This window comes from Argentina silus, assembly GCF_951799395.1.
Source record: "Argentina silus genome assembly, chromosome: 1".
NCBI lineage: Eukaryota > Metazoa > Chordata > Actinopteri > Argentiniformes > Argentinidae > Argentina > Argentina silus.
In genome coordinates, this window is record NC_139655.1 from 5,485,390 (window position 1) to 5,497,616 (window position 12,227).

General features: G+C 40.4%; 1 protein-coding gene across 1 annotated transcript in view; it reads left to right on the top strand.

The window, feature by feature from the left end:
- olfm3a (olfactomedin 3a) overlaps positions 1–7,285 on the top strand; it is a gene marked incomplete at both ends in the record, with an annotated part of 8,452 nt that extends 1,167 nt beyond the window's left edge. The window contains 5 exons of the mRNA XM_083681522.1: positions 4,042–4,185; positions 5,046–5,201; positions 5,475–5,694; positions 6,130–6,236; positions 6,608–7,285. Coding sequence (XP_083537648.1) covers positions 4,042–4,185; positions 5,046–5,201; positions 5,475–5,694; positions 6,130–6,236; positions 6,608–7,285 — 1,305 coding nt within the window. The remainder of the gene's footprint in view (positions 1–4,041; positions 4,186–5,045; positions 5,202–5,474; positions 5,695–6,129; positions 6,237–6,607) is intronic.
- Positions 7,286–12,227: the final 4,942 nt, after the last annotated feature.

Below are 12,227 nucleotides of genomic sequence, written 5' to 3' on the forward strand. Positions count from 1 at the left end.
CAACATGTAAGCTTGTTTTGTTTCATTGTTTGTAAAAAATGTAATTATAAACAAACACTGTACATGGATGGCCAGTCCTTGCATCCATAGATCCGTCTATGAATGAGAGAGGGGTTACATTTCTGCAACACCATCCCTCAGCTGTTTACCAAAAAAAAGTGGCAGGGAGATGATTTAGTTATTGTTTGAATCCCAGATTGCCCCTTTAAGCAAGTGTGATTCTAACATATTCAATCATGTCATTCAAATATGCTACTTAATCCTATTATTTAACATCACCTCTTACTGTAAGTATACAGAGATGATAACAATTATGTTTCCCATAACATTGATTTGATTAGGACAATTCAGAGCGAAACTCTGGTATCTTGAAACAATGCAGTGTAATTTGATATGATTTACTGTGCACTTTCAGATGATATACATTCACATCAAATACAAGTAGTTCCCTGAGAAGAATCCCTGGGAGGGTTAAATATATGCCAGGCATTTAATTGCGTTGCTGCTGCGAAAGCGTTGACAGATTCATCTTGATTAAAATTAGGATGAATTTCTATTTTATGTTTACTAATTATCTTACACACCTGGAGGACATATTGATGGTTGGAGAGAAATGAGACTTAATTACTGATCGGAAGGGGGACTGCACACATACTCATATGCACGCACGCACGCACGACGCACGCACGCACGCACGCACGCACGCACGCACGCACGCACGCACGCACACAGCCACACACACACACACACACACACACACACACACACACACACACACACACACACACACACACACACACACACACACACACTTCGCTGAAAAAGAATAGTAACACTGTGCCGCAAGACCAACCTTGACTACAAGGCTATTATGTCATAGTGTATAGTATGTTATAGTGGTGTAAAATCTACATATTTTTCATCTTTCAGAAATCTTTCAGGCACAAGGTTATACTGTAATTCGTTTAAGGCAGGTAGAAAAAATGCCTTTGTTGGTACATTAAAGAGGTGGAGAAGATCAAAAGAGAGTGTTATGTCCCTTGAGTGTATTTCTTAGATATGACATTTGTTCCCCAATTATACTGAATTGAGAGAATACTGTCTTTGATGTTATTGTATCACAGACCTCGGGAGGCTTGCTAGAATGCTCTGCGTCCCAGTCTGTTTAATCCAGCATTAACATTTAATTCACTAATACGCGATATTAATGTGTCAGTTTGTGGGAAACTTGGCAAAGACTTTCATAAACTATAGGATGAGTCTCACACACACACACACACACACACACACACACACACACACACACACACACACACACACGAAACAGGAACCCCCCTCCACCTCTATCTCTCTCTCTTCCTCTCCCTCTCTCTCTCTCTCTTTCTCTCTCTCTCTCTCTCTTTCTTTCTCTCTCTCTATCTCTCTCTCTCTCTCTCTCTCTCTCTCTCTCTCTCTCTCTCTCTCTCTCTCTCTCTGAGTCAGCACTGGAGAACAGAACCAGTGCGGAATTAAAGATGACAAGCCTAACGATGTGACAACAAAAACAAAGTCAACAACACAATGACAACAAACATGTAAACATAGTCATTAGTTCTAATCCATGTCAGTTCTCAGTGGGGCTGTGTCCTCAGAAGCACTGGACAAGAAATAAAGAAAAAAACTTTATGAGTGAAAATTGTTCACACTCTACATTTTGTAGCCTCCTTAACTATATATAAAGGCTCTTTTGAACATGAGATGAAAGAGTCACGTCTATTGCACTATTTGAATGTTAACTTTTAAAATTACGCTTTTTTGACAATCCAAGTGAGGGAGTGAGCCATGACAATTGGCTCCAATGCTTTTTGTAGTTTGCTATAATTATGTACAAGGTTGACTTGTTGTCTCGATAGACTTCCAACACAAAGCAGGCAAGAACACATAGTCCTGCTATGGTAGGCAGTATGGTAGAAAAAGACTACAAATCCCATCATAAACATGACTATCTAGATGATAATTACAATATTCACACATGTCAGTCATTTCCTTCATCATTCTCCATATTCTCCTGTTATTATTATGTGCATTATTATGTAGATAGATATGAGTCCTCAGAACCTTGGAAACACTGGGTTCCACTTAAGATTAACTAGTCCATGTAGATATTGTGAAATGACCCAACATCAGTAAAGTGCCACCACTCGATATTCCACTCACATAACTATGTAATTTACTGTGGCCTGAAGCTGTCTACCTCACTAAGGCTTGACATCAGAGATAATTTTTGATCGCTCACCTATTATCATCCATTAATTGTCCTTATGACAGACACATTGGCTTGTTCAACTAGATGACATACTGTACCACATTCTGTAGGACAAGAGTGTGAGGGATAATGGTGTGTGTGGCAGAGTAAGAGGAAGGCCGTAGTAGAATGTGAAAAGCTGCTGCAGAATCATCTATTCACAGGGTCAAAAGAGGCAGAGATGTGCCACGCCTACATGAAATTAATTTCTCACACTTCTCTCTCACTTGCTCTGTCACTCTCTCTCTCTCGCACGCACGTACACACATACACACACACACACACACACACACACACACACACACACACACACACACACACACACACACACACACACACACACAAACACACACACCAATCTGTGTTGAGCCAAAGCCTCTCTGCCACTGTTGTTTGCAGCACTACGTGAGGCGTTGTTGTTGTTCTAGTTTTTTTTTTTGTGTTTGGAGGTCAACATTTGTCATGTTGAACTGTGGCTGACTTAATGTCTGTCTCAATTCAGTTATGGAGTTGTGCACACGCGACTTCATCTTGTCCACCATTAGAGCAGAAATGTTAACTCATTTAAGGAACATGATCATCAATTACAGCACAGGCATATGCATTCCACTTCAGTTGCTTCCAGTACCTTATAGCTTTTGTTGAGACAGTTTGATTGATTCATTTAAATGGATAGTGCTGTCCATGAAAATGGAAATATATGCAGGTTTCTTGCTGTGTTTGTTCTGTGTTCAATATCCTATATTCAGACAATGCAGAGGGAGTTTGGACAAGAGTGATATTTGTGGATGATTTGTCACACACAGTGTGTGTGTGTGTGTGTGTGTGTGTGTGTGTGTGTGTGTGTGTGTGTGTGTGTGTGTGTGTATGTGAGTGCGTGCGTGGATTTCAACCCCACAATGTCTGTTAATGAGTTTTTTATTTTGCTTGTGGCCAGTTTCATGCTGTAGCTTAGCTACATGATGTGCTTTGCATATTGAGTCACAATTTGTGAACTGTACATCAAACCAGCATATACTTGAAACATGGTTCAGAAAAACAGATACCACCCATGTCCTGGTCATTAAATGATCTACAGTACAGTATTAAATATATAAACATTGAGAATATGGCCCTTTCAGACTTACTACAATCTATATATAAAGCTCCCTGTAAGTTAGATAGAAGAGGATTTGCTACAATGCTACATTGGTTTCACAGAGATACACTCTCGAGTCATTAATCATCCTCACAAAATACCATCCACTGAAGCCATCCCCAGTCCCTAGTGGACCAGCACTGTTTTACTCTGCACAGACATCTGTGATTGTGTCTCTCTCTCTCTCTCTCTCTCTCTCTCTCTCTCTCTCTCTCTCTCTCTCTCTCTCTCTTCTCTCTCTCTCATCTCATCTCTCTGAACTGAAACAGCATTAAAAAAGGCAGTGAAGAGTCACATCATCTTCTCAGGGAATCTGACTTCAGTTAAAATAGTGCAGTGTTACCTCTACCGACCTATGTCTGGATTAGCGTCTTTTGTAGATATTACTGCATTAGTAATTGTTGTTGCTTGTGCATGATCAGTTTATTTTTTACAGCTACAGTATGTAATACATGCTATCATGTTTCCCCAACAGCTATCACTAGACTACTGTACAGCATATGATAAACTATGAAATGGTTTACATTCATGACCATTTATCAAAAAGAGGACTCCCAATTTGTGTGTGTGTGTGTGTGTGTGTGTGTGTGTGTGTGTGTGTGTGTGTGTATATCTGCAGACCATTGGGCCTAAGGAGGGTTGGCAGGTGTACAGCTCTGCCCAGGATGCCGATGGCCGCTGTATATGTACAGTGGTGGCACCAGAACAGAGTCTCTGCTCCAGAGACGCCAAGAGCAGACAGCTCCGACAGCTACTGGAAAAGGTAACACATCCACACATTTTATCTCTCTTTCTTTCTCTCTCTATCTCTCTGGCACACACATTTCCAAACCGTAGATCAAGGAGTGGGTCTGCAGACCCAGCTGCTCTTGCTCTATTGTTGTAGGTCTTTCCAGGAATTCACTGATCCCTCACCCCACGATCTACTCACGACACCTGTGGTACTGATTTAGCAGCACTTAGATGTCATGTTGCTCCATCGTTTTACAACTGTTGCTTTATACAGTCATCTTACACTGCGAAGGGACTGTGTTTAGCTGATGCTTTTATCCAAAGCAACTTACATTGCAGTGCATACATTTTTCAGTATATATGGTCCCAGCAGGAATCAAACCCACAACCTTAGCATTGTTAGCACCGTGCTCTACCAACTGAGCCACAGAGGGCCACTCGACTTCCAGTCAACAGATAGCTGCTCAGTGTGAGAGAATGTTGAAATACGGTGGCACTGTTTCTTCCTTCAGAGCATTGAAGTTTTATCTAACATACATTACTGTAGATTAATATACTGTACCGCAGCATGTGAGTGATTGAAGACAGTCATTAATACCTGTTTTTATTATGTATTATGTATATTATTTTCATATTAAAATAACAAACATTAATCATAATCTATCTTTCATTTATTACTCATTGACTTCAGATTCAGTTCCATATGTTCAAATAATCATATTGTGCATGCTAACTATTGACTTTAGGTACTTATTTGTTATCTGGACTTTGCCTAATTCATGCATTTATTTTAAAGTAATGGGAGAGTTGCGTAAATATTCCAGTTAAGCAGGCTTAGTCTCACATTAGGATTCATCCCACAGTGTATTTGTATTTGTATTCGTGGATCAGGTCCAGAACATGTCCCAGTCTATCGAGGTTCTGAATCTGCGCACTCAGAGGGATTTCCAGTATGTCATGAAAATGGAGAACCAGATGAAAGGCCTCCGGACCAAGTTCAGACAGATAGAAGACAACAGGAAGACTGTCATGGCCAGAAACTTTCAGGTACAGCCCAGACCATTACTCTGTGCCATAAATACATGGAAATGAGGGTTCAATCAAATATCTGAGATCATTCTTAAAACTATTCTATTCCCTCTATTTGACTTTAATATCATCACTCTTTATTTCCACTCTTCCCCAATCTCATCCCTATGGCCTCTTATCACCTCAGAGGAGGTGTCTTAAGTGTGTCTGCCCCTGGCCATCACACTAATCCAGGCCATTTTGTTTCTGTCATCTCTCTCTCCCTCCCTCCCTCCCTTCCTCTGTCTCCAGGAGCTTAAGGAGAAGATGGATGAGCTACAGCCCCTGATCCCTGTGCTGGAGCAGTACAAGACAGATGCGGCGATCATCTCTCAGTTCAAGGAGGAGATCAGGAACCTGTCGGCCGTGCTGACGGCCATCCAGGAGGAGATTGGGGCCTATGACTACGATGAGCTCTATCAGAGAGTACTGCGGCTGGACAGCAGGCTCCGCAACTGCATGGGCAAACTCAGTGAGTAGAGTAAGCTAAAGTAGCATGCCACGCTATAAGAGGTAGACTGCAAGTAGCGTTAACACGGTGACTATGCTATTAGGAGGCACACTATGGGAATGTCAAGACATCATAACAGACTCAATTATAGACTAAATCTTTCTGTAAAGGTGGGGAAATCATGCTGTATATTATACTCTAACTGCCTAATGTTATATGTCTTATTCTGTAAGTAAACGTCATATAGTCATCATGTAGTCAATAGCCACACCATGCAGTAGGCCATATCATATTAACGCTTTTGGCTTAAACTGTACATTGCTCTGCTATCGTAATTTTAATATTCACAGCATAGGGGGAAATCTCTGGTGGCACAGGCATGAAATTGGCTTGAGAAATCTAGTTAGAAAGGAGAAAAAAACTGTACATCTTATCGCTGCATTTCTTTATTATCAGCATGTGGGAAATTAATGAAAATCACTGGACCTGTAACAATAAAGACATCTGGAACTCGTTTTGGGGCATGGATGACTGATCCACAAGCATCGTCAAGAAACAACAGGGTGAGTAATAGGAGCAGGGAAGGGGTGTTTGTGCTATCCGGGGGTGTGTAGAACATATTTGTTGTGTTTTCAGAGTAGGGAGGATTTATAACGATAATCAAAAGATTGTCATGACCAATATCATGGTGTTGGTTTTCATAGAGTATTTTTAAAGGCGGGGAAATTTAATTGCTTCCCTCATGCAGAGAATAATTCCCTTTGATTTATAAGGCCAGGGAAGTGGTTCATACATAATATTCATAAAGGATATGGTGGGAAAAGGTGACCTTTTCATAACATGTATTTTCATGATTGCTTTTGTTTGTGTTCAGTGGGATGTTTATCAGCTTGTGCTTTAAACTAATTCTCGCTATCCATCTCTCTTGATATAGGTTTGGTGCATGGACAGCTACACCAACAGCAAGATTGTGCGTGAGTACAAAACTATGACAGACTTTGTTGCTGGTGTGGTGTCTCGAACCTACAACCTCCCCTTTAAATGGGAGGGGACCAACCATGTGGTGTACAATGGCTCGCTCTACTACAACAAGTACCAGAGCAACATCATCGTCAAGTATAGCTTCGAGATGGGTGTCGTGCTGGCCCAGCGGGCTCTGGAGTATGCTGGCTTCCATAACATGTACCCCTACACGTGGGGCGGCTACTCCGACATTGACGTCATGGCAGACGAACTGGGCATGTGGGTGGTGTACGCGACCAATCAGAATGCGGGAAATATCGTCATCGCCCAGATTAACCCAGATACTCTGGAGGTTCTGAAGACGTGGAACACGGAATACTCCAAGAGGAACGCGGGGGAATCCTTTATGATCTGTGGAACACTCTACATCACCAACTCCCATCTGACTGGTGCTAAGGTCTACTACTCCTACTCTACCAAGACCTCTACGTATGAGTACACCGACATTCCCTTCCACAACCAGTATTTTCATATCTCCATGCTCGACTACAATGCCAGAGAGAGGGCGCTCTATGCTTGGAATAATGGACACCAGGTGTTGTTTAATGTCACTCTGTTCCACGTCATCAAAACAGATGACGACTCTTAGAAGTCCAAAGGAGAACTTTACAATAATAACAACAAAAAACAAAGCACCATCATTTGTGATATAGAAGGACCTTGTACCTCTTAATGTTTTATTCTTTTTCCTAAAGTGGACTCCGCTGTCTTAACATCACCATTACTTGAAGAAATTACCTTTTTGTACTTTGTGGCTCAGGACACTTTTGTGACTTGAACCAATGACTTAACTGGATGGAAAATGTGATTCCATTCATTGTTATCTTATTTTTACTTTTACATTGCAGCTGAAAAGACTACTGTATGCCTTATTTGCTTTGGTTCTGTACACCGAAGGCTCATGATAGCTTTTGTGCATGAATGTCCAACATTTTGTCCACTGTAATTTGCTATGATGTAATTGTCTTTCTGTTGCTCTAACAGTATTTGTAGTGACGTCTATTTAAAGTATTTAAAACTCAACCTCTCTTGAGTATTAACTGCTGTGTCAAGCTTATTTATTACAAAACATAACTTTTGAAAATGAAGTCATGTTAAATATTGCAGTAACAATTGTATGTCTCTAAGTTCATATTTTTTATAAAACAAAGTATCATAAGAGCTTATCCGTGTTTATTTATTTTATTCTTATTTTTTAACATGTTTTAGGCAAGCAGACATTAAATATGTCCTCCTTCACTGTCAACCAATCTGTCATATAACTATCAAAATCTTCCAGACATAAAAATTGCATTTTTATGCCAAGATTTAAAAAAAAAAAAAAAAAAAAAACAGCCACACACTATGAGTGTCCATTTGTGAACAACGATGATGATGATGATGGTGGTGGTGAGGGCTTGCCGAAATTGGAATTCTAATGCACCATTCTGAGCTCTTTTCATCTGATGGCTTGAGTGCTGTCCTTTGGCATTTCAATCAGGATCAGGCAGGGAAGAGCTGGAATGATTCAGCGTGCTCACTGCAATTTCCTCCCGTTCTCCACCCCCCATACCTTCACAACTCTATGTTGTGTGATTTGATGGGGACATTGTTATGCATATACATTTTTGTAATATAGAAAAACACACACACTCTCACACACAGATGCACACACACACACACACACACACACGCACGCACGCACACACGCACGCACGCACGCACGCACACACACACACACACACACACACACACACACACACACACACACACACACACACACACACATACACACACACAGTCTTCTGGGTTTTACAATACTTTGGTCATGTGACTAGATAATTTACCACCCTCACTCAGTTTCTCTGTTTAAAGAAAAAAACTATAATTCCTCACAATCATGGATCCTTATTGATTTCCCATCTCGGGGCCTCGACTACTAGTGTCACCCTCCATAACATAAAAAAGGGAAAAAAATCCCTCCACATCAGCAAGGCTGTGTAAAATCAGAAATAGCTCTTCCAGAGAAGCTGATTAGCATTGATTTTCCCACCCTTTCCCCCTCGCCCACCATGTATGGCTGGTTGGCCGGGGGGTGTGAGGGCTATCGCTCATCGCGGTAGGATCGTAACCTCAAACTCTGTCACTTTAATTGTGCATGTCTCTATCTGTACTCATCGCACATCAAGATACACAGTAAAAACTGTGATGGCTCCTCTGGGTGCTATATCAAGAGAGGGGTTATTGATTCAGGCTCATGAGAGACCTGTCTTCATAGTTCTATGGGAAAAAATACAGAGATTCTACTGTACCTAAAGCTTTTCATACAGTACATATGTTGAGTCCCTGTCAATGACTTGAGCTAAACACTCGCATTGGTTTTCACTGGATTTTTTAATAAATAAATCCCAAGCAAACAAAAAAATTAAACTATACTTGAGTTTAAATATACTTAAGTATATTAAAGCATACTAAAATGACTCCACTTCAATTGTATTTAAATTGTATTTAATATACTAAAATTGTAATAATAATATCTTTAATATCTTTGTTTTTATAGGGTCTCTGATTTGCATAGGAATCAATTACACACTGTGTGGATTACGATATACACTCACCGGCTACTTCATTAGGTACACCTTACTAGTACCGGGTTAGACCCCCTTTTGCCTTCAGAACTGCCTTAATTCTTTGTGGCATAGATTCAACAAGGTGCTGGAAACATTCCTCAGAGATTTTGGTCCATATTGACATGATAGCATCATTGCTGCAGATTTGTCGGCTGCACATCCATGATGCGAATCTCCTGTTCCACCACATCCCAACGGTGCTCTATTGGATTGAGATCTGGTGACTGTTGAGGCCATTGGAGTACAGTGAACTCATTGTCATGTTCAAGAAACCAGTTTGAGATGATTTGAGCTTTGTGACATGGCGCGTTATCCTGCTGGAAGTAGCCATCAGAGGATGGGTACACTCTGGTCATAAAGGGATGGACATGGTCAGCAACAATACTCAGGTAGGCTATGGCGTTTAAACGATGCTCAATTGGTACTAAGGGGCCCAAAGTGTGCCAAGAAAATATCCCCCACACCATTAGATATTTGTGTTAACGAGCAGTTGAACAGGTGTACCTAATAAAGTGGCCGGTGAGTGTATATATATATATAGGCCCCAAATAACACATTTATATATACACACACACATATATCTGTGTGTTATTTGGGGCCTGCTTGGGCAGTCGTAATCACTGCTTAATTTTCATGCAAGGAAAACTGGCTCCAGGTTTCTTGGGAATTTAATTCCTGGGAACTTAATCAGCATACTTTTTAACTTGTTTAAGAGCTCATCTTCTTTATCAGATCTCTCAAGATAAAATGGAATAAATGTTACAGATATCCACCGTAACATGTAATGGTATTGAGATTACCAGACAGGAGTCTTTCAAGCATCAAGCAACAATGACAAAGCTCAAATAAAGAGCCCATCTGACTTGTCAATTTATCATCAAGATTCATCAGGACTCAATATTGATGTTTTTTTAAGTATTAGGAGGAACTTGGGCCATCGTATTGGTGTTTGTAGCAACAGTACAGTTATAAACTATTGCCCACAGGGAAGAATTGACACTTTGGAAGGATCCTATCAGCATCAAAATTCCTGGGTATTGTACTTGTACAATACCCAGGAATTACATGCTTTTCGTTCCCTAGAGAGACATGTTATAGTTGTTAAAAGTGCATGGATCCTTGATTCTCACAATGTAGTCCCTCTTGGGGGCTTACAAAAGGCTCTTATAAGCCAGATTGGACACACATCCTACTACTACAACAGTGCCTGGTTGTGGAGTTTGTGGAGAATATCAATTTGTATTTATCTGTTCATTTTCTCCCCAAGGCTTTAAAGGTGCCTTTGCGGGGCATCGCTTGCTGTGCCATTTTAGCAAAATTAATGGAGGTTCCAAAGAAAAAAAGTAATTATTTTCACCTGCGGTAATGACTAGGAGGTATCTGTCAATAGTCATACCAGCTTCATAATTCACCTTCAAAACACCCTCTCCCACATTAGGCAGAGGAGCCTAAATACCTGTAACACTTTTTTCCCCCCAACAAGCCATTAAAAAGTTTAATAATAGCATAAAGGCCTTTCTCTGAACAGCTCCCAGGAACTGTATCTACATTACTTTGTTCTTAGTATTGTGTGGCCACCTTCACTTGCTTTAGGGACTCTGATTTAATTGCTTTAGACGTACTGTATGAGAGCTAGGGTTTGGGGGTGTAGTGCAATTTTATGAGACTGTAATTTTCTTGAGTCAAAGGATATAGTGTGCCTAACACCTGGTGGAGGTAGAGTTCCCCTGCTTTAATGACAAACTACCTGCTCCCTGACTGACAGCTAAAGTGAATCAATTGAAAAGTAGAATATGAGGTTTCTTTGATGAAGTGTAATCACATTTGGAATCCTTCCCTGATCCCCAAAGCCCTAATGTAATACACATTTTATTACTGGAGGTGCCTGCTTTGAGAGAGAGAAAGTGAGACACCCACGACTTTGACCCTTTTCAAACTACAAGACCAAGTGCCATGGTAGAAAATCAAATGCTTCGCTCCTTTTCCAAAATGCCTTCTCTCTCCCTCTGTAATAACCTGAGATTCACTGCCACAGAAAACAGGATGGAAAATAACCCACACTGGGAGAAATGACCTGAATACATTGAAGGCTTTTGTACTATGTAATTACCATGTCATTTGGCGGAGTTGTGTCTCTCCCCTGACTTGTCGGAGTGCTTGCATAATTGATACAGGATATGAATACTGTCCACATCTGACAGAGAAGAGAGACAGGGAGGAGGAACAGAGGGGACGAACCACACATCTCAATACATAGATATGACAGTAGTTAACATCGCCTATAACATCAGATTGAATCTTCAGAAAATGTCATTTCCATTACAGGTAGGTGCATTATAATGAGTGTAATCAGAGGGACTTTAACAAAATGTTGACGTGTGTACAGTACTATGTTCAACATGCTTATATATCTGTATATCATCATTCTTAAATAAAATCCTAAGCCATCCATTTCCTATTGGCAGTTGTAATATCTCATCACCATAATCACTCATTGTTCTCTGTGTAAATAACTTGTGTTAATCTTAAAATATTTCTTTGAATATGCCTACTGCATGAGCATAGACATACTATAATGGACCTTGATCTTCTCTAGCTCTACCCTTAGATTTCTAAAGCGAGTAGTGCAGAGTTTCCTGGAGTGTCCCTGGAGAAATGAGCTTACAAAGGCTTTATTTCACTTGACACTCCCAGTGCTGAGGTAAAGAAAAAAACTGTAGGTTAGAACATCATATCTAAATTCCTTTAATGACCTCTTGAGTACAGATCATCTCTCAATGGGCCTGGCAAGAGTTTACAAAGCCCAAGACAGGGGTATTCAAGGGTGAATATGATTATTGAATAAATGTAATCTTATTCTTTCATCTTACATTGTGAAGATCAAAGCTAGCAAAACTAGCATTTCAAGCAATGGCACAGTTA